Source organism: Haliaeetus albicilla, chromosome 3 (genome assembly GCF_947461875.1).
Source record: "Haliaeetus albicilla chromosome 3, bHalAlb1.1, whole genome shotgun sequence".
Classification (NCBI taxonomy): domain Eukaryota; kingdom Metazoa; phylum Chordata; class Aves; order Accipitriformes; family Accipitridae; genus Haliaeetus; species Haliaeetus albicilla.
The window spans coordinates 31,223,054-31,241,858 of record NC_091485.1 but is presented as its reverse complement, the minus strand read 5'-3'; the positions used below and the strand labels follow the sequence as shown (position 1 = coordinate 31,241,858).

The 18,805-nt window shown below is 39.1% G+C and overlaps 1 protein-coding gene across 3 annotated transcripts in view; it reads right to left on the bottom strand.

Annotated features, from left to right (window-relative positions):
* SPIDR (scaffold protein involved in DNA repair) overlaps positions 1 to 18,805 on the bottom strand; it is a 207,965-nt gene that overhangs the window by 134,228 nt on the left and 54,932 nt on the right. For all 3 annotated transcript variants that reach the window (XM_069779305.1, XM_069779306.1, XM_069779304.1), the window contains exon 7: positions 7,310 to 7,410. In XM_069779305.1, coding sequence (XP_069635406.1) covers positions 7,310 to 7,410 — 101 coding nt within the window. The remainder of the gene's footprint in view (positions 1 to 7,309; positions 7,411 to 18,805) is intronic.

The window sequence follows — 18,805 nt, the reverse complement described above, 5'->3', positions numbered from 1 at the left end:
GCTTCAGGACAAGGAACTGGAGTATGCGACACCTCCCAGGTCCTGAAGAGGAAGCTAGGGCAGAGGGTAATTTACCATGTTCTGCATGATATGAATGTGTTAGCAGGGATAGCAAGTGCACCTCCATGCAGATCAGCTCAGCATAAGTAACAACAGTAACACCACCACCACAACCACAACAAGAGCAAACCAAAGGCAGGCTGACACTATGACAGTGGGTACTCCTGAATTCTTCAATTTTCTATTCTTTCATGAGAATTAAAAATCTTGCAATGTTGAAGGAACGCATCTCACCCACAGGGCTGAAGGACATGATATGTCCATCTGAATGTAACAATCATACATGACACAAGGTAGAAATAAATTTTCATAAAGACCACAGTACCAATGCAGAAAACAGTGAACTACAAGCACACAGAACAGATCTTACAAACACAGAAGAAAACTGGAGTTTAGTAAAATGCCAAGCAGTGTACAGCTCTGCTCCACTGAGCATTCTGGGAAAAAAAAAAAAAAATCTACTCATATGCAAGCATGAAGAAGAGCAGAGTGGAAATTATTATTATTGTGATAGTAAAAAGTCTCTAGTAATAGAGGACACACACATCTACCAGTAAATATACATGTGGACTATCATGCAAAGCAAGAATGACAAAATAACAGAGAAACTCCTCATCCACAAGACTTACCCCATAAGTCACATGGATGAAAGAAACCAAACAAGCAGGGCAAGAGGCAAAAGGAAGAGTACTTCAGTACCTTCCTTTTATATCAATAAAAAAAAAAAAAATGATACTCATGCAAGTAAATCTTTCTGAAAAAACAAGACAAACGCATAAGAAAACCCAAGGGACTGGAAGATGAGATTGCTTGAAGTCACGTTAATCTTTGCAAAACTGCTAACAAATATTTGTTTTGTGCAAAGGCAGTCAGGACAACCTGTATTTGTTCTTACCAGCTAAACAGTCACAATGCACAATTCTTGATCTTAATGATATCTGAATGATACAGGAGAAGGATAGATACTTTTAAGAAAAACAAATTACTGTTACTTTTGCTCAAAGAGCTATCAAACAAATTATATATATGAACTGCACTTTAGAAGCAAATTTGTACTGCACGTGACATAATTAGTTGACATTTCTAAAGAACATGGCTGAAAAGTTAAATTATACCTAACTGGCAAATTCTTTACAAATATGAACTACAAGAAATACAGGTGTTACGCTCAAGTCAAATTTCTACTAATCCTAGTTAAAAGCTTTTATAAAATAACATTTCCCACTGAAAGTACAAAGAATCTTGAGCAATTGACATTGGGAACAGTACTTACTGCACTAAGAATGAAAATCAATTTCTGCATTTGGTTCTGATGGATGGATCAGATACACATTATGGAAGTACGAAGTAAACAAAGAAAACCCCACTTTACGCCTTGTTTAATAAAGCAAACTAGCAACACACTTCCAAGTTAGTCTCCATCAGTTATTTTTTTCAGAGGCATTATTTCATCCTAACATCATTTAACTTTTAATTGCCTAATGTGGATTCCAAAACTGCAGTTGCTAGACACCCTCCTGGGACAGCACTTAACTATCTGCAGTGGAAGAATAGCCAAGCCTACATTTTCTGGTTCAGGCCACAAAGTTTTACTTTCATTCTCAAGTATAAAAGGTATAAAATGTCAAATGACAGGCATAAATCAAAAGAAGAACATGCTTTTGCTTGGCATCCCATTATTGTTCTTCCTTCTCCCTCATGTAAAAGATTGCAGGTGCAGGCATAACAAACTCGGGAAGCAGGTAGATACCAAGCAGACCCTTGCAATCCAAAGTCAACGTTGAAAACCAGGTGAAGATTCCAGCGTTTTCACAACCTGTACAAAACCATCCGGTTGCTATTCTGATCTATACATGTTGTTATTCTTCCTGGGCTGGTAACTTGTGAAGCCATTCAAAAAGATTTTTCTCAAAAACACACGAAGTCTTGCAGGCATGATGGCTTCTTGCCACATCTATATTCATTTTTAAAAGGTTGCTGAATTTGTGCTTTAAACATTATACATTCTTTGTAAGAACATATGTAAACTACTTAAATTGACTGTGCATGCCATTATTGATTCTCATAAGAAAACAAAAACAATAGAAAGAATTCTTGTTTGAAAAAGACAAGTTTACATTTGATTTTTTCCTTCACAATGCTGTAACAATTTCAGACAGTTGGCTAGCAAAAAAACCAAAAGTAAAAACAAAATCAAAAAACCACCAAACATAAATCTGGCCACTTGCCATGTCTCTAATTTATAGTATTAACTCTTAAGTAATAAAACAAACTATCAAGAACTAAGAAAATAAGCAACAACTAGCAAAGCTCAGACTTTCGTGTTTTTAGAAGAATTTTGCATGGTGAAAGGAAACCCTGTTAAGTACTACCCTTGTTTTCTTCATTCACAGAGAGAAACTTTTGTGCAGGTCTCATGGCATTCAAGCTGCTAAAATCCTTTCTTCCCATCACCTTAACTAGTCACTGAACTGGAAGGAAGGAGTGATTCTTTATGTCCTCTTCTGTAAGCCTTTCAGCCTTCCTGAAAATGTGGTGTTACATGTGAAACCCTGTCCTCATCTCCAGGGCTTCACCCTCCTCCCCTCATGTGTGTGTTCCACTTGCCTCAGCAAACTGAAGAATTACTGCCCCTTGAAGGTCACTTCCCTCTGACAGGAAGGAGCAGTTTGGAAGGAAACATCAATGGTTTGGGTTTATTATCAGTTTATTACTCCAACTCAATTGTAATCCAATCCCAAATCTTAATCTCAGACCAACAAATACCAAATATCTTGTATCAGATTACAAATGCTAAAGAATAACATGCTTTCAGGTAAAAAACTGCTTTGATGATAACTGCAAGGAAAAGAAAAACAACAGAAAATAAAATGTATAGAAAGTAAAACTTCAGAAGTTACAGAAGGAATCTACATGAGTTTGCTTCAAATATTTTTAGTGTCCTATCCTATAGACAGGAAAGTTGTCTGAATGTAACTCAGAAAAGCACTATCTTTTCTTCTGCATCATGCAATCCCCATATAACCAGCAGATGTTCACAGGAAAAAGGTTTGGTTTTCTGTTGGGGGTTTTTTTGTTGTTTTTTTTTCTCTCTCTCTCAACTGTCCACATCTCCTCTTTGCCCAAACAGGAACATTCATAGGGAAGTTGCAGCCCTGCATACACGAAAAAGCTTGCAAGTGGTCTAAAAGCCCTTGCACATAGTACTGTCAAACCATCAGCCTGACTGAGTCTCCATTAGAACTAAACCACAGCAAGCATCCAACCAACACTGTGTAGCACGGGCAAGCTTTGGTCTTCTCTCCTTTCAGGCCTCTGTCTGATATGGTTAGCTTGATTACAGAAGTGGAAATACCAATCACCTCGCAAAAACGCACATCCTTAGTGAGTGCCTATCACAACACAGGGACAAGCTACCGAACGCAATTTTGACCCAAAATTGTCAAAATGGAGAAAGCACAAAGATATCTTCTACCCTGCAGAGCGAGTCAGCCAAAAGTGAGACCCCCCACACACTGTATAAAAACCAGAAAGTGCGTGCTGAAAGGAGGCGCTCTTTTCTGGAGTAGTGATTCATCCCAGTGACCCAGAGGCAGCCAAACCACAATGGTTACTTACAGAAAGGGGTCAGGGGAGCAAACAGAAAGGAATTTTTAAAAAATAAAGCCAAAACAAGGGGTTTTGGATAACATGGACGCTGATACAACATAAAAGTAAACAACTGCAAAACGAAGGCATAAAATTCTGTAACATGAAATGCCTAACGGGGGGAACAGCCCACACTTCTGCAAATGTTTTTCCTTAAATCTCAAATAGAAGGAGGACTTCAAACTGAACTCATTTGAAATTGCTCCCCTTTGCCTTAGCAATGAACTTCTGGTCTGCATGTCTATGGGATGTCCAAAATGACATGACAGCTCTCCCAGCAAGTTACTTCAATCCTCCGCATTAGTCTTCAGGCTCCTTTGATAACTCATTTGAGTTTGTCATTTGAGAAGTTCTTTCTTCTACTGCTGCTGCCGCAGTCAGAAACAGTCCTGGAAACAATGTGGTTTAGAAATATTACTGGGCAAAACAGAGAGGAAACAAAATCCAAGAAGAATCTCAAATTAGTGAGACACCCTTAGTATGAACCTAAAAAGATGAAAGCTGAAAGTGGTATGCATTTGCTGTGCTGACACTTCACATTTCCACACTAGAAGCAATTACGAGGTTATCTAGTAACATTACTAAAATTTCAGCCATTCCGACTAACATTTTCCAAACCAAACACCAATTTTATTTTGGTGACATGAAACAGTATGGCCATTCTAAGAACAAAAGTATCAAAAATAAATTTTGCCCCAAATGAAAAAATATCCTCCAAATATTATCACAGCTACTTTAATGATTATTTTATCGTCCTCATCCTTTGGAATAAGGATTGGGAATTGGAAATTAAATTCAGGCTGTGAAGTTGAAGTGTATTCCTAAATTATGGCATGTTCAGCATCTTTCGGAAATTTTAGCAAATGCTCACAGGGTAAGTGAAACAGTAGTTTGTCCTAAAGACTTCTAACTTGCCCAAGTTCTTGTAGATTTTCACCATGATGACAAAAGGCATATCCCAGAAATGGCTCATCTTCTGCCAAAACTAAATTGTCTTGAAGACACTCATCAGAATTTTTTATATGTACTTCAGAATAGAGCAAGGTATTTTCCCATCGCCTTTTTCTCATAAAATGCTAACGAATTCTGACTCATTTTCTGAAAGAAAGAAGCATCATCAAAAGAAAGGAATTCAGCCAGAGGCAGATGTTTAGCATGGAATATTTCAGCCTAGGAGTTAAAGTCTAACAAAATGGTGACCATGCAAACACAAGGTTTTTGTAATGACACATGTGAAGCTCGGACAAAAATAATATTAGCGTATTAGCAATGTTGCAGATCCATTACTATAGAGAACACTAAAAAATTTTCATTTTATTAAAAAGACAGACCTATTCAATATCCATTTCTGTTCCATATTTCAGAAGAAACAAGAGGATGTCCTTGTCATAAGAATGACAAAAAGTAACCTCCTATCCATTAGTAACTCAGGTGGAGGATCAACAACATGCAGAAGGCTTGAGTGGTTTTAAGTCAGCATGCCTGTATAATTTTCAACACAGCACTTCTGAAAAGAGTTGGCTGAAGACATTTCTGGTTCCCTGATGTTACTTTCTGGTCAGTCTTCAAATACTGGGGAAACTCCAGAAGTCTGAAAGGATGATGATATTTTGCTAGTATTCAGAAAGGGCAAACAAAGTGACGTACAATAACTGGAGACCAGGTAGCTTGACATCAGATCTAGGCAAAGTGACTGGAAAAATAAGTAAGGAATTAAGGTCAGAAATATAATATGCCATTCCACATGGATGACATATTGAACACATAGCATGCAAGTGGCCACAGGATGTAAGCCCTCTAAAGCTCCAGTGAGAAGCTGTGAGACTAGCTTTAGCCAACAGTTTGGGTGTAACATAAAATCATACAACCTTCTTATGGAAAAACAACCATTTTCACTATCAGTAGTGTACCCTTTAAGTGGAATGCAAAAAAAAGTATTTCAGATAACTAACTTTGTGAATTACAGTTGAGCTTTTTATCAGTGGAAAAAAACTAAGAGCAGTTCCAGCAGGATTTGAAAGTAAACACTCATTCTATTAAATGGTTTCATCAATGACATAAAAGCAAGTTAAAAAAATAATATAAGAAACTGTGGATACCACAAATTCAAGCAAATTCACAACTAAAAGAGGACAGGCTTGACATACACAATGATCTGAACTGCATGGTTAGCTGGGCATACTCAAATGAAGCAGACCTGGATACAGCACAAACACTTCCCTGTGTTTAGGTAGAAGAAACACAAATGATAGCTGGAGAGTAGGAAACTGGATCTCAGAAAACAACAGCTACAGAAGTTATGAAATCACATTGGACAATCAATTCAACGTGAAGTCCCAGCATCATGCTGTGACCAAATCCAAACCAGATTCAAACACTTTTTACAGGCCTTGAACATACAGGAGGCTGAGTAGTGAACTGGACCTGGCCAATGGTTTTGATGAGACTAAAACTAGAAGAATGCATACAGAGTAGCTGTCCTTGTCCTTAAGACCATGCTGAAAAGTTTGAGAGGGTGCAGTAAAAAACCATGCAAATCACTTGAAGACTGGTAAAAATGCTTTAGAGAGCCTTAAAGAGCTCAGTCTGTTTAGCTTATGAAAATTGTGACGCAGCATGATTTTGCTATGCAAGTGCCAGAGAAGGAAAACACCACATACTGAAGAGCTCTTTAATCTAATGGAGAAAAGCTTTACAAGAAACAAAAGAGGGGAACTGAAGCCAGACAAACTCAGATTTGGAAGAAAACCCACTTTTAGAAATTTGGGAGTGGAATTAAGGACAAACTCTCAAGGCAAGTGATAGATTCCCTCATGGCCATGTTTTCAAATTAAGACCAGAGGACTTTCTGAAAAATAAATGGAAGTTAGTATGTGCTCAGAAACAAGTAGTCAGCTTAGTACAGAATAAATACTTGAAATTTTGTAGCCTACAGTCACACACACACACAAGTTGGTAAAAAAACCTAACCATTTCTTTACACTTAAACTCTATGAATCCATTATCTCTCAAGAAATACTACTGAAAGGTGGTGCTATCAGTCACTAACTAATTTGCGTAACTCCCACTGTTTCTTTTTAAGTGAAGTGCCCACTGTAGTTATCCTTCACACTCATTTCATGGTTGTGTTCTATATGTCCATATTTGCTGTCATTCACAATTTCAGCACTTATCCATGAATACAGCTGACTTCAAAGAAAAATGAACAAGGAAAGAGGAAAAGGTGGTTAAAAAGAAACAACAAGAACCAAAAACCCATCTGCACACCCATAAATTAAACCTTGAATTGTCCTACAACCTGCTGGAAACACCATTCCCCAGGTGATGCTGCAAATCAAGTTGTGAAGGGTCTAGATGGAGGCTATTTAAAACAAGGTCTTTACCCCTTACATTTAAACACTTTGATGACTGAGAAGTTATAAACCATCATATTTAGCTGAAATGCAATATTAGCTCAGCAGACAATCAAGAGAGTATTAAAACCAAGTCAGGCAAAAAACCCACAAAGAATATAAACTTCAGTTGTACCCCTATGTGGGCCATATATACACACATGTAAGTGTATACTTTCACACAGTAGTACACATATAATGCTTCTTACCTGATGCAGTTTTAGCATCTGAAATACACTGATGCCTCCAAAAGCTAATGGCAGATCTTTCTCTGTTCTGCAGTCGATATAACCTCTCAGCTAGCCCGCCCCTGCAGAGAATAAAGGAATGCTCAATTTTGCCAGGAATTAGTATTCAGTTTTGCCAAGTGACAAGCCATAGGACAGATGGAATATGTATGCTTTGACCCTTAGAGACAGAAACATACAGTAAAATTACATTTTGCAGATTAGTTATCCTAATTTTGATTTTCCAATGGATATACTCCCAATAAAACATACACTTAGGGTCAATACACACAATAAAACATTTTCACTATCTGGATGTCCAAAACCTTCATGTTTTCAGTCCTGTCTCCAACACAAGGATTTTAACGAAAAGTTCCCAACTTTTCTTTGCACTTATGCATGTATCCTGACAGACACTACAGACAATTGCGAATTCAAAACAAACCAGCGTAACCACCAGTTATAACAGGTTGGGGTTTTTTTTTCCTCACAGATTTGTTTGTCTGTTGGCAAGGAGTGATCACAAAAATATTCTTTTACCCATACTTGACCCTATGATTCATTTCACAAGCTGGGTCAAGTGTGCAGTTTCAGTGGTCTGAACACTCTCCAAGATGAAATTAATTTAGCATTCCCAAGGTGAGGAGCAGAGGAGTGGCATCTAGCACAAATACATTTAAGGTAACACTAAAGCAATTCCTACCCCCAGATTCAAAGCCAGAAGACATAATTTCTCACTTCAAGAACAAAAAGACAAATGTGTTGGAAGCTGTCTTTGGGCTACTACAAAGAGCTTTGGACTACTATGGGAGTATTTCAGCATTTTTCCTTGGCTTCAAAGAAGTTATATGCATAAAAACCTACTTCATTCTTTCCTTATAGCGTAAGTTTTTCCACAACAAGGACTATCAAGTATATCGATAAAGATTTCTACTAAGGTGAAATGTGTTCTTGGGTTAAACTGGTTTAGGAATCAGCGTATACAACCACCTTATGGTTATTTGTGCACATGAATAGAATTTTTTGGTTTAGAAAAAAAAAAGCCAAATAGCTTGGTAAAGCTCACACTGCAAATGTGAAACTGAGAAGACTCACACCTGTGGAAACCAAGAAGGAGCTAAAAGGACTAAGCAGCACTTCAGGTAGGCTGTAAAAATCTCTCTTCGGTTAGCAGTTACTAAGCAATTTCACCTGCAGACAAGTCAACAGGTTATATGAAAAGCAGTTGGCAGTCTCAGCTGAAGTTCTAATGAACAACTATATACTTTGCAAAATCATAACTATCACAAGAATTATTAGACGGCATGGCTAAACATCTTGGTAGTAAAGATCACAGAATGAACACTCTGAAATACAAGAGCCACATTTGACCTAGAATGATCTATAAAAGTTTTGTAGTTTACATTATTCCATCTCTTGTACGGCTGGTGTGGTTCAGGCAGGGAAGAAAGAAACTCAGACTCTTTCAGAGGAGGAAAAAATCCTCAAACCACCAGAATAAAGAACCTATACTTAACAAGCTATAAAAACTGCTATATTAAGGAGGAAAACAAACAAAAATATTTAGGAACTCTTGGGCTCCAGTGAGCTTCCAGGTAAGCTTAACAGCCTTGTTTAATCCTGCTTTCAACATGAACTTTAAGACACAAGGGCAACTAATACAGAGAAGTGCAATGGAAACTTTGGTACCAAAAGCAGCACGGTCAAGCACAGAACTTCATACAGGATAAGTTATTTTGCTGATCACACTCTGCTCAGCCACATTTCCCCCAAAACTTGAGTACTCAAGCATTACTGCCCTGCAACACTTCTGGGCAAGACAGTTCTACAAACTCCAGCATACTGTCTGCCCAGTTTCTCTTCTTGCCAGGGAATCATTCTCAGATGCAGTTGTAATTCAGCTTGGCTGCCTGGTCTACACAAGCCGTGGTGGAACAGGTAGATGCCAGCTCAGCTAGGCTTAGAAAAGCAGCAGTTAAATGCATTTTCAGTTCACTTGCTTAAGTCTTGCATGCATGAGTCTGCAACTGAACTCCGTGGCTGGACTATAGCCATACACAACACAGCTAGTAGCTCAAAAACTTGCTTTGCTGAAAGAAAACTGTTCAACAGGAGTGTTCTAAAACCCTACTCCATTCCCTCCACAGACAACGAAATTTTCTTTGTTCAAATAATGCTAGAAAGCCTTAAGGTACCTGCACAAGAGAGCAGCTATTACTGGCTCACAGCCTAATTTCCCCCCCCCTTTCCCTGAACAGGCTATGGTTGTGTCCAGTAAATCAGTTTCTACTCTTCTGTCAGCCCACTACTGTTTCACCTATGGCAGAAACACCCTGTAGCATGAAGGAAAGCAAGTTCCTGGTTTTGTGGCTATTGCACACAACAGTAATACACCATTCCTGTTCCAGGCCTGATATGCCTACCAGGGAGGGTCTCACTGACACAACTTCATTACTAATTTACTAACCATGTCTGTATTGGGATAATAGTTATCACAAAGGTCCATGAAAAGTAAAACCATGCCTTTCCTTAGCGGCCCTTTGTACTAATAAAATTCACTGATATTTATTAATCATCATCTTTCCATTCACTTTCCAAATGCAGTTAAAAATAGTTTAAACAGAAAACATCATAAAGCATTTTGCATTTGCTTGGTTGCAGAATATAAAATATAACCAAGAATGTATTTATGAGAGGTTCTCAGCTGGTCATTGGAAATGTTGGGTGGGTTTTTTTTAATAATGTCTGTTTCATACATTTTGAAATTGTAAATACAATTCAAGGACATGCCATGCACAAAAGGAATTTCTTTGGCAAGAGAGAGAGTTGGTAGTTTATGGTTTGTTTCTTTTAAAAGGTAGAAACAAAAAATTTAAACACAACCCCAAACCCAGGAGGATCAACTCCCTTTTTAGCTCAAACACATAAAACAAAGAAAAAGTTGCTTTCTGTTACATATTCTAACATTTGATGACAATGGTATTTGAAAACTACTAATTCCTCCTCATACAGTACAGGTGCCCACACTGCTGAAAACACTTGTGTATGTGCTGTGATATACTGTCAACTATACAGCCAGAGCCACTCCTGGCTGTGCAGGGAGCACTAAGACAGAGTTACACAAAGCTTACACAAAGCAGAGCATGGTGTTAAGCAGGTGCTGGCTTCAGTGTAAGAACCAACTCCATGTTTTGAAAAAAACTAAATGGTTAAAATTACTATTATTTTATTCCCAATTGCACATCTGTGTCTTGTTAAATACCTAATGAGCTTTTATATTCAGTCTTTGGTAGTTAACTGGGTTTACTGGGACTAACAGCCATTTTTTGGCATAGATTCTATCATATGGAATTAACTTTTTGCTTATTTTGGTAATACAAGGTAGAGATGAATAATATTCACTTTTCACTGTCTACACATTATCCCTCTGAAAAAAACGCTAGCTTTCCTGGCTTTTCAGCTTTACAGGCTGCAGAAACTGTTTGGCTTAATTTTGCCAGGTATGGGAGATTTGTTGGCATCAAGGCTGGAGACTGGATTCTACAGTACCAGGTCTTGGTTAATCTGCAGTCTGTATTTATTTATTGCATCTAGCCGCTTCAAAATGTTTAGAAAAACATATTCAGTTCCCTCTTTTGCACAGATCTAGCCCTTATGATGCATTTAATTGTCCTCCGTGATGAACCCAACATCTGGTGTGTGTGTGTATATATAATTGGCAAATATATTTTGATTACTAATGTACAATTTCTGTAATCAAGGGAACTGACAAACTGTATTTAAATAACAAAAACTGTAATTTGAGATGCATACTTTACTGACCAGCACTTCAAACTTGCCCCCAAAATGTTTTAATACGAGGAAATTGAACACATTTGGCAAGTTGTTAATGCAAAAGCTGTTCAGTGAAGCCAAACTGCTCAGATACAATCTCCACTGCCCACAACCTTTTTATTTTTAATCACAAAACTTTCAGTACAACCATTTTGTTCCTTTAAATCCCTGAAGGCAGATAGATTTAACAAGCACAAAATCCACGTCCTATTTCCGTAATAAATCTGAGCTTGTTGAAATACTGTATTTAAAACAATACATTGCTATTACTGTCCATGTCCAACAACATCCGCATGAAAGACAGCTTTTATGACCATAAGAAAGCTCAGCATCTAGTACAAAAGCTCAGTTTCTGGTGGTTGCCCCCTTCCCCCCCTTCCACAAACTTCAACAGCAAGACTGAAGAGTTTTGTGCCACCATGTGACAAGTATCACCAAAAGGTAACACTGAGCCTGATCTGTGACTCTCAGGCTGCTGGTCCCTAGCCTGCAATTCCAATGAGGCTAATGGGGGGGGGGAGAAAAAAAAAAGGGGGGAAAAAGAAAGAGCATTAGTGAGTAGGCTGTGTTTTGAAAAGTAATTTTTGTGTTTTGAAAAGTAATTTTCATTCTTTCTGAAGTGCTGGAGATCTGTGTTTATTTATTAAGGTTTTCATTCAGCAGGGCACTTACCAAAAGTAAGTGCAACAAACATTCATGCAACTTTATTCCTTTCCAGACTTCATTTGAATTTAAGAACAGTGAACACTTAAGCATCTCATTATTGAGTTGTTTCCTCACATACACTATATTCAGGACTCCATGTATTTCAAAACACTATAGGTTACACAAATATATACCCCCATCTCAGGAGTGGGCAATTTCTCTCCTTCTCTCTTTTCAAAGCAAGGACAGAACTCCTCTCATATTTCCAAATTAACTGGTAAAGACACTGACTTCTGCAACACTCAGCTGTCCATTTCCACTCCATGGGGTGCTTGCTAAAGAAGAAAAAAGAATCCCTAAGTATGCTGGCATTTAATTTGTCAACACTGCAAACCCATCAGCTATTATCAGCTAGTTTACAGCTTCCAAAATAATACACAACACTGAATGATGACAGTCACTACCAAGTACTCCTTTAGTGTACAAAATAGCATGGGTACGTATGAAAGACGTGATTGAAGAACGTTCGCCACACAAGCAAAAGTCTCCTCTACAGAGGCCTACCTCCTCTCCAGCGCGGAAGAGCAGCTGTTGACTTCATGCAGTAAGAAGGGATCCGAAAGAGTAATTTTAGCTTTACAGATCAGTCCCACTCAAGCTCTGACTCAACAACTAGATTTATAAACTTTTACCTTGGATGAACCACCACTACCATGATAACTGGCATTATTCTGTTTGTTAAATGTGGGCTACTTTTCTGGAATCAAAGCATAACACAATTTCTTTTCCTATGTCACAGAATAAGCACAGACCAAAGTAGACAGCAATAATTTTAAGTCAAGTAGTTATACTCTGCTACAAGTTCTGGGGTCTTTCCCTTGGAAAGGAATCAGTGTTTCTCCCAACCCACAATTTCCATGTCAAATCAACGGCATCCAAGATACACACCTAAAATGAAAGGAAAATGGAAGATCTGTACTGTAACACAAATGATAATTTCTAACACACAGCTATCAAGGGCCATTTGCATCTGCCAACACAAAAAATAGAGAGAAAAGACCTTCCATATTTATTTGAAAAAAATACCGAGTAGACAGGCAATGCAGTGATTCAGTAAACTGCATGGGATGCTGGATTTTCTTGCACACCAGTTGCTCACAGTTCAACGCTCTAAGCCGTTGTACCCATCCAGAGAGGTTTCTTTTACACTAGCCAAATCAACAAAGCAGACATACTGAAAGCCTGTTCTAGAGTCTTAAGGATTCAAGGATTTGGAGCCTCTCTTACAAGAATTCAATAAGCCCAAAGTCTTTTCGAGTCTGTGTAGTCTCTCACCACTCTTTTTTCAATCATTCCACAAAGGAGGTCATCTCCATAAAACATATGTGGAACAAAGATATGATTTTTGTGAGACCCCATAGCACAGCGAGAGCCACAGGTATATTTCAGCAACCGCATTAGACAGAAGTGACTATCTAGAGAAATCACAGTATTCAGCTGTAAATTCCAACCAGCATGTACTAGAGACATCCTCAATACCACCTTTAACAATTAAACCTCCAAGTAGCATCTGGACACTATACCACAACTACTCCTGCAAATCAGAAATAGCTCTTTGTCACAGACACCAAAGCTTCATCATTCTTGTGTAGTGAGATTTGGTTTCCAGGTCCTAGTTGCCTCAGACAGTGCAGAGGAAGAGATGTAAGAGGGATTGTAGTCATAACTGCTGAGAAGAGGGTGGGTGAGCACTTTCTACATCCCATACAGAATCATAGAATCATTCAGGTAGGAAAAAACCTTTAAGATCGAGTCCAACCATTAACCTAGCACTGCCAAGTCCACCACTAAACCATATCCCTAAGCACCACATCTACACGTCTTTTAAATACCTCCAAGGGTGGTGACTCAACCACTTCCCTGGGCAGCCTGTTCCAGTGCTTGATAACACTTCCAGTGAAGAAATTTTTCCTAGTATCCAATCTAAACCTCCCCTGGCGCAACTTGAGGCCATTTCCTCTTGTCCTGTCACTTGTTACCTGGGAACAGAGACCAGCACCCACCTCACTCCAACCTCCTTTCAGGGAGTGGTAGAGAGCGATAAGGTCTCCCCTCAGCCTCCTTTCCTCCAGGCCAAACAACCCCAGTTCCCTCAGCTGCTCCTCATGAGACTTACTCTCTAGACCCTTCACCAGCTTCATTGCTATTTGTTAGATGCGCTCCAGCACCTCAATGTCTTTCCTGCAGTGAAGGACCCAAAACTGAACACGGTACTCGAGGTGCGGCCTCACCAGTGCCCAGTACAGGGGAACAATCACTCCCCTGCTCCTGCTGGCCACACTATTTCTGATACAGGCCAGGATGCTGTTGGCCTTCTTGGCCACCTGGGCACACTGCTGGCTCGTATTCAGCCGGCTGTCAACCAGCACCCCCAGGTCCTTTTCCACCAGGCAGCTTTCCAGCCACTCTTCCCCAAGCCTGTAGCACTGCGTGGGGTTGCTGTGACCCAAGTGCAGGACCCGGCACTTGGCCTTGTTGAACCTCATACAATTGGCCTCGGCCCATCGATCCAGCCTGTCCAGATCCCTCTGTAGAGCCTTCCTTCCCTCAAGCAGGTCAACACTCCCACCCATCTTGGTGCCATTTACAAACTTATGGAGGGTGCGCTCCAGTGAAAGATTTTAAGTAAAACTTTATAGGTGATTGATTTTCCCATGGCTCTGCTTAGCCAAATTATCTCACAGAAAATATGTGAAATAATTTAGGAACATCTTTGGAAATAGGTAAGCTTTTGGGGCCTGCACCTTTCATAGTTTTCAAAACACTGATTACCCCTTCTTACCAGCCACTGAAAAAAAACCCCAAAAGTTTACCACAGCTGTCTGGCTCTTCAGACTCCTTAATAGAAAAAAAATATTTCAGATTGTCCTACTTCTCTTACAGCAGAGACTCTCAGCAGAAGTTAGATGATTTAATACGGAGAGTCTTCCCAGAAATAAGTTATCCGTGTTTTGGCCAGTATATATATGTAAAAAATAATAAATCAGAAAAATCAAGTGCCAGACTCACATGCACAATTTATCATAGAGCAGAGTAACAAAGTTAAGAGCAAGACTCTGCAGGAAGCAGTTTTGATGGGGGAACAGCCATGCCCCACAAGATAAGGGAAGAGCCTTCCCCTCAGTTCTGAAGGTTTTGGCTTGCCTGAGCAGAGATCTTGCATAGAAAAGCAAGATCCATGGTTAAACATGGCACCAAAATGACTTCTCTCTGATGGGGAACAAATGTACCCTACTAAACCATTCCAATCAGTAAAATACATTACACGTGAAATTGGAGAAATCTGTCATTTTAAGGAAAGTGGGCGTTTTTTTACTAAATGTGTTTTGGTTTTTTCCTGTTAACACCAAACATCTGACCCAGTGAAACCATCCACACTTTCTAAAAAAAGAAAGACATTTTAACTTTCAAGAAGCGCAAAATAATTTGCCCATGTACATTGCCAGTGATTGCAAGTGGTACATCTGTAGTGCAGCCATGATATTCTTCAGTTATATTCTCCTAATCCAACAAGAAATTCACTAGCAAGGAAAACTTAATCAATAGTTTAAATCACCATAAGAACATGACGGTCAAAAGGGCTAGTCTGTTGCTGTTATACCCTCCTGTTACTTGTGGATGGATGTAAGAAAGAACAGACCCAATTTTAGATTAAAAGCCTGCTTCATTTGTGCCAGCCTCTTCCTCCCTTGGCAATTTCCTTTATTTTCAGGACCTCAGTTGGCCTCATGTGACAACTGGGTTTCATTTTACCGCACACAGCACCAGGACATTCTGTAATTTTCTCCTCTTTTGATAACAAAAGTTAATTTTAGCAGATCAGATCTGTAAGTGGTCTGCATACAAGTAGATATAAGATAATTAAACAGAGTTTCCCACAATTTTCTTTTACTATTAAACTAAAACCAGCCACTCATATTAAAAAAACAAACAAAAAGCTAAAGCAGCTATTCTTCACAACTAAAATCTCTTGCAACATGACAGATTTAAAAGTAGGGTTAACATTATATAACTTAAGATATCTATTTCCTGCACTGAAACCCAGACTTTTTTTTTTCCTGATGGAAATAAAATCTTACTACAAAAAGCAAACAATTCGTAAAACCTTTAAGAAAGGTTTACTTGTAGACAAGAAAAGCTGAGTGCGTGCATTTTGAGTTTTCTTCTTTATAAATACTGAATGAACCCAGTTATCTGTTTAACCTATGTAACAAACTCTGATACTCTTCGTTTCTCCCTTCTTTCACAAGGGAACCTTGAGAGACTTGGAACTAGTGCAGTTTAGACATTTCACCCTGTACCATTAACATGAATTCCAAATCTAAAAAGAAGAGCTTCCTGAAAACTTATCTGCAGTATATAGTCTCTTCCCTCAGGTTTGCAAATCACTTGCATTATTTTCCCATGCACTGTTGACTCAAGCTGAGAAACTGAAACTTTGTGGTGGAATAAAAGGGCAGGAACATCTAACCCAACACCTCTTGACCTGATCACCAAGGCGATTCACCTCAGTATCAAGTACCACCAGTAGCACTTCCTTATCAACTCTCTTAGTAGCTCATGCGTGCAGTACAATGACATTTATCTCTCAGCATAACTGGGAAAATTATACTACTCCCGCTTCATCCATCACCAATTTTGTTTAAATAAAGGAAGGCAGCTACACAAGGTGGCACATAAAACCGATGTTTGAGGTGAGGACGTCCAGGAACAGTGGTATTGATGGCTGTAAATGAAGAGATGATACTTTGCCACCAGCATGACAGACTGGCACCTCCTACAGCACTGCCCTTCGGGTTGCTTCAGAACCTGCCCAGGACTACCTACACCCCTGAAGGACAAACAGCACCACACAGACTACCTGCTCTCCCCTGCGGACCATGGTAGAAAGAACAATCTTTGAACAATTTTGAAAACAAAACCTAACATTACAGGGGATACATGAATACATATGAGAATTTGGCGAAAGGGCACAGAATAGACCAGTCAGTTGGCATGGTGGGGGAGGAACTGCTTCTGTCACCCCTTTCTTGTCTGGAGATGCTAATCACTTTCCAAAACCCCACTTAACTCCTAACAGAAGGATTGCAAGATGCCCCTTCAAATTTCGCTCATCATAAGCAACATTGTATATTGTGCATGTTCTTTTGGGGACAGATTTCTCATTTTACTTCCATTCACAGGTGTTGAATTGACACCAAAATTTCTAACACTAGGATCAGAATTTATTTGAGTCATCCATAATCAGCTTACTTCTGAAGATTTCTGTTGGTTTGGTTACATCTTAATTGTATGACAATTACATCTGTAATAGGATCAAACAAACAATACTTTTTCCTCCCATCCAGGCAACTACTCATTTCTATTTTAGCCCCAGGAGGATTTCAGGAGGAGAGGACAGTAGAAAGTAACTTATTTGAATTTTTCCACAGACTGTTACAACTCTTTTCTTTGTTTTTTTTTTGTTTGGCTTTTGTTGGGGTTTGGGGGGGATGATAGGAGGTTTTCTGTGAGGTTGCATAGAAAAATGTAGCCACTGAGGTAATAGAAGCATAGCTGCAATCAGGTAATGCAAATATAAATGCAGATTGCAGTGTGCTTAAAGAATTTGGAAGAGACTGTTACACATGGTATAAGATTTTTTCAGAAAATATAAGCTCAAATTTTTTGTAAATATTCTCTCTACTTTTGAGGACTTTATTCATCTCAAACAGCAAAGAAAGATGAAAACAGAAATAATTTCTATTTTCTTAAAAGTGGAAAAAAAACCATAGGAGGTCTATTCTACCTACATCAGCACTCTTCCATGAAGTAAGCATATTTAATACGATCTGGATTTGGAGTAGAACCTCTCTCGCAGGAATTCACATAGGAAGGCGGCAGCTCTACCACCTGCCCCATCTCCGCTCGACCCATGCTTCCCTAGGCATCAACCTGGAAAAAGAAAGCCCGGCTAAGCAGAGGCTTTTGGCTCTCTTCCACCTACTGCAAAGTTCCAAATGGTCTGAGCGGGAGCCTGCGGGCCAGATCCAGCTTGCAGGATGATTTCCCCTGCTCACTGCTTTTTCTGCTTGACCTCGACCTGCAGCAAAGGTGGGAAGGAAGGAGAAAGAACAAGCCAACGACTGCCATGCAACTTTTAGCTATATAACCAGAAAGACGGGGTTGTCACTTCATCAGTCGAGAAGGTGACAAACCTTTCTCCAAGCTGGCCTTCAATCCACAGCACTGAAAACCGAAGCTTTCCTATCGAGGATGCAGACTCTTATATCCACTGTTAGCACACCAATGAAAATGTTCTCCATCAACAGTAAAAGGAAGAATGGGAAAGAGAGACACATGGAATTAATGCCCTGAACAGGAAGAGTAAAAAGATGACAATTACCTGGACAAGCAAAATAACTAGATAAACAAAACTCATAACTGAGGAATTTCCTGCCTGCTTCCCTGTTCCCAAAGCAACCCAAGGTGGAACCACAGGATGGAGGAGTGAAAAACCCTGCAAGCTCTGCTCCTCTGGCCACTCTGGACAGATTACATTCTGTATTGTTGTGGTTGGCTTGGTTTTGTTTGTTTTTAAAGCTATTTATTCTCTTATACGCTTGTTTCAGAGTATCTTTGCTGTAAAATAAAATTTTTGCACTAAGATTATTGATAGTAGAGGTCATCAAATGAAGCTGTCCTTTTCTTGTTACCTTCACAGATACTTGGTTTTGTCCACTAACAGGCATTTTTGGGGGTTACAGCTTTGGTTTGACTTAGTACACTTGTGTCTTTATGTTTTTAAAGTAACAAGAAATAAAGCTTGCTTGCACAAGATCCTCAATAATTAGGACTTTCAAATCTGTAAGCATTTTCAAATAGCCAAGAACATTTTAAGAGAAAAATAAGGTATGGGTATTTAACCAAAGGGAAGATTGTCATTGTAGTCTCCATAGC